At 54.0% G+C, this 3,442-nt stretch overlaps 1 protein-coding gene across 2 annotated transcripts in view; it reads left to right on the forward strand.

The window, feature by feature from the left end:
• Positions 1 to 276: 276 nt before the first annotated feature.
• The window catches only part of MAN1B1 (mannosidase, alpha, class 1B, member 1), a 36,780-nt gene continuing 33,614 nt past the window's right edge, over positions 277 to 3,442 (forward strand). The window contains exons 1-4 of one of the 2 annotated variants that reach the window (XM_011985117.1): positions 347 to 636; positions 1,486 to 1,594; positions 1,679 to 1,809; positions 2,280 to 2,416. In XM_011985117.1, the coding sequence (XP_011840507.1) occupies positions 1,779 to 1,809; positions 2,280 to 2,416 (168 nt within the window). In that variant the 5' untranslated portion in view covers positions 347 to 636; positions 1,486 to 1,594; positions 1,679 to 1,778. Of the gene's footprint in view, positions 637 to 1,485; positions 1,595 to 1,678; positions 1,810 to 2,279; positions 2,417 to 3,442 lie in introns of both variants that reach the window. The other variant, XM_011985116.1, reaches the window with a different exon arrangement.

Raw genomic sequence — 3,442 nt, forward strand, 5'->3', positions numbered from 1 at the left:
GGGGACTCCCTGCCAACATGGCGGCGCCGCCCGGGCGCCTCCCCGGGTCCCGGGTATCTGCGTCTCCCATGAGGGCGTGGGCAAAGCCGGTGCAGCCCGACGACGGGAGGCGAGAAAAGCCCAGCTCCAGACCCGTGAGGCGAACCACGTGGGCGACCCAGACAGCGACCACGCCCCACGCGGAACCAAGGCCCGCCCTGTTGCTACAGCTACGCTCCGAGCACATCTGCGCCGGCGCAAGCGCAATGAACCTGACGGCAGGGCGGAGTCGCAGCCGTTCTCTGACTCAGCCGTCGTAGAACGCAGTCCCGTACGCTGGAACGTGCGGAGACAGGCGCAGGCGCAGTGGTCGCATAGAGACGTGGCGCATGCGCAATCGTGTATCCGTGCGATGGACGGGCTCTTGACGGCGGTGCAATGGCTGCCTGCGAGGGCAGGAGAAGCGGAGCTCTCGGTTCCTCTCAGTCGGACTTCCTGACGCCGCCAGTGGGCGGGGCCCCTTGGGCTGTAGCCACCACCGTAGTCATGTACCCACCGCCGCCGCCGCCGCCTCATCGGGACTTCATCTCGGTGACGCTGAGCTTTGGCGAGAGCTATGACAACAGCAAGAGTTGGCGGCGGCGCTCGTGCTGGAGGGTGAGGGCCGCGCCGGGCTGACCGGGGCCCAGGGCCGCTGTGCCCGCCGCCCTCCCAGCCTGCGGCTTCTAGCGGGGCCTGGGCGGGCGGACTCGACTCCCCCGGCGCCGCCCTCTCCACCCCTTCCCTGCAAAAAGGGGCAAATGTGCGTTCCGGGTCGGGGCTGCAGCGGTCTCAGGGGCCCGAATTCTGCGGGGCGGTGATGGGAGGAGGGCTTGGAGCCCTAGCAGGTTTTCTGGGCTTTGTTCGCTTTTCTGCAAGGTCCTCCTGGCCCAGGCGCCTGCCCCTCTTGGAGCAGAAACCGGAGGTTCCCCGTGGTGTATGCTCCCCTCAGTACAGTGAGAAATGAGCCCCTCTTGGTTGGCTCCTGGTGTGTTCGTGGTGGTCTCAGGACGAAAGGCATTGATAACTTTACCACATCCGGACCCATGCATCGCCTGGGCGGTGCCTGGGTTACATCTGTGGGAATCATGGGAGTCTTTTTCCACTGCTGATGAAATATGACAGAAATGTTTCTACTTTTTTCTTATTCACATGTCATCTACACTACTGTATTAATGACATCTGTAGTATTGTCCCAGCAATGTTCCTACTCCCTGCTGAGAGGGAACTTTTCCCCATTCAAAATAAATAGAGCTGGCTGGGCACGGTGGCTCGTGCCGCGTTCCACCCACTACACTCCAGCCTAGGTGTGACAGAATGAGACCCTGTCTCAAAAAGAAAGAAAGAAAGAAATAGAGCTGAACACTGGATCTTCCTGCATTCCTTATTTTCCTCACAATTTGTGACAGTTGAGACTTTCCGTGTGATATATTCAGTAAGAAATGTCATTCTCTGTATCTCTCTTAGAAATGGAAGCAACTGTCAAGATTGCAGCGGAATATGATTCTCTTCCTCCTTGCCTTTCTGATTTTCTGTGGACTCCTCTTCTACATCAACTTGGCTGACCATTGGAAAGGTATCAGAAATACGTGTACTTGAAAATGATATCAGTGTTGAGGTTTGATTGGGCAGAAGCAATCTTGCATTCTACCTTAAACAGCTCCAGGAGGCATATATGGCAATGAATTGGCAAGAAATCAAGATAAAGGGAAAGGTAGAGCTGTATTTAACCACTTGTCTAGAACACAGATGTCAATTTGATGCTGTCTGACTGCTTTCTAGGCATCTGGTGTAAGTACCGATACGTCCAGCCTCCCTCATAGAGTAAATCAGCTGGTGGGCTTGAACACTCAACCTAAATAACCACACTAATTTCATAACACTCATTAGCGTGTATTTGGAAAAGACCAGGCAGAGTTCTGGTGAGGACGTAGAGAATCTCTTGTCAGTCGGTCTAAGATGCTTCTCTGTGGAGCAGAGCTAAAGGACTCCTGCCCACCTGCCACACGCTGAACGTCCCTGAATGGAAAATAGGAAGGCAAAAGATTTGAGGTTCTGTGTTATGGATAAGGACACAAACTGCCAAGTGTTTTGAAAAAGAATTCATTCCCTTGGGCTATTGTTGAATTAATTTCAGTCACTATCAGGTCTCATAATGTTGATTTGTAAGGGATAGCACCTGCCAAGCGTTTTTATGAAGCAGTTTAAATCTCTTGTAGGCCTTGTGGCATATTTGAAATAAAACAGCTTCTCTTATTCAGCTCTGGCTTTCAGGCTAGAGGAAGAGCAGAAGATGAGGCCAGAAATCACTGGGTTGAAACCAGCAAATCCACCTGTCCTACCAGCTCCTCAGAAGGCAGACACGGACCCTGAGGACTTCCCAGAGATTTCATCGCAGGTACTTTGAGCAGATGGTGTGGAGTTATAACTGGGGTTCAATCCAGAGGCATTTCAAACCATTGAAGATTAAAAATAATTATTTTCCTTTACCATTTGTTACCATGTGTTTACCTCTCTCTCATTCTGGACTGGTCGGATCATACTTGGGGAAAGACAGGCATAGTCTTTGCTTCATTCTTCTTGAAGACCAGCCATGGCCAGTTCCCATTTTACTTCTGACTGTGCAGTGTTGAATAAGACAGACCTGTTTCCTCTCGAGAAGCCACAGCTGGTAGGCGAGGCTAGTGAGAAACCAGGCACAGACGGGCAGAGGCAGGTGGCACATGGTGTACATCCTGCGTGGAAAAGAGCAGGGCACTGGTGAAGAACAGTGGCTGGTCCTGAGTGCTCAGGGGAGGCCGTGGCACTGAGGGCAAGATCTGAGGGCTGAGAAGCTGCTGGCACCAGGCAGGGTGGGGAGAGGCAGACTTGAGCCTGAGTGAAACTGCCTGAGGCAAGGAGGACCTTGGCATATGCGGGAAGGTGAAATTCTCAGGGCTGGGAGAGGGAGCAGGGATTAGCTCAGGCCAGCCTTGGTCCTGCAGATCCTGGAGGCAGCACTGGAGTGTTCAGTTGATGTGTGTGGGAAGATTTTGGCATGGACTGGATGTCTGAGATGTTTACTGTGAAACTGCTCTGGCTGCTGGGTGGAGACACAGTGGAGGGCAGAAGGCCAGGAGAGCTGCCTGGCTGTGGGAAAAGCTGAGTTGGGGGAGGAGGGCTCTGCAGGAGTGGCCTTGGGAGAAAGAGGGCAGGTCTCTGGGTGGAGGGGCCAGCACAGGCTGCACAGGCTCTGGCTTGGGGACACTGAGGGGCTCCATTTTGGATCTGCCCACTGTGAGATGCCTGGGAGGCACCGTGGAGACCTTGGTGGGCAGGTGGTGCCAGAATCAGAGTCTGCCAGGGGAGACAGGTTTTAGGAGTCCCTGGTACAGGTGGTTTGTGTCATCTGGAAAGGTGGTAAGAAGGGGCCAGGCCTAGTCTG

This window comes from Mandrillus leucophaeus, unplaced genomic scaffold, assembly GCF_000951045.1.
Source record: "Mandrillus leucophaeus isolate KB7577 unplaced genomic scaffold, Mleu.le_1.0 Scaffold28, whole genome shotgun sequence".
NCBI classification, from domain to species: Eukaryota; Metazoa; Chordata; class Mammalia; order Primates; family Cercopithecidae; genus Mandrillus; species Mandrillus leucophaeus.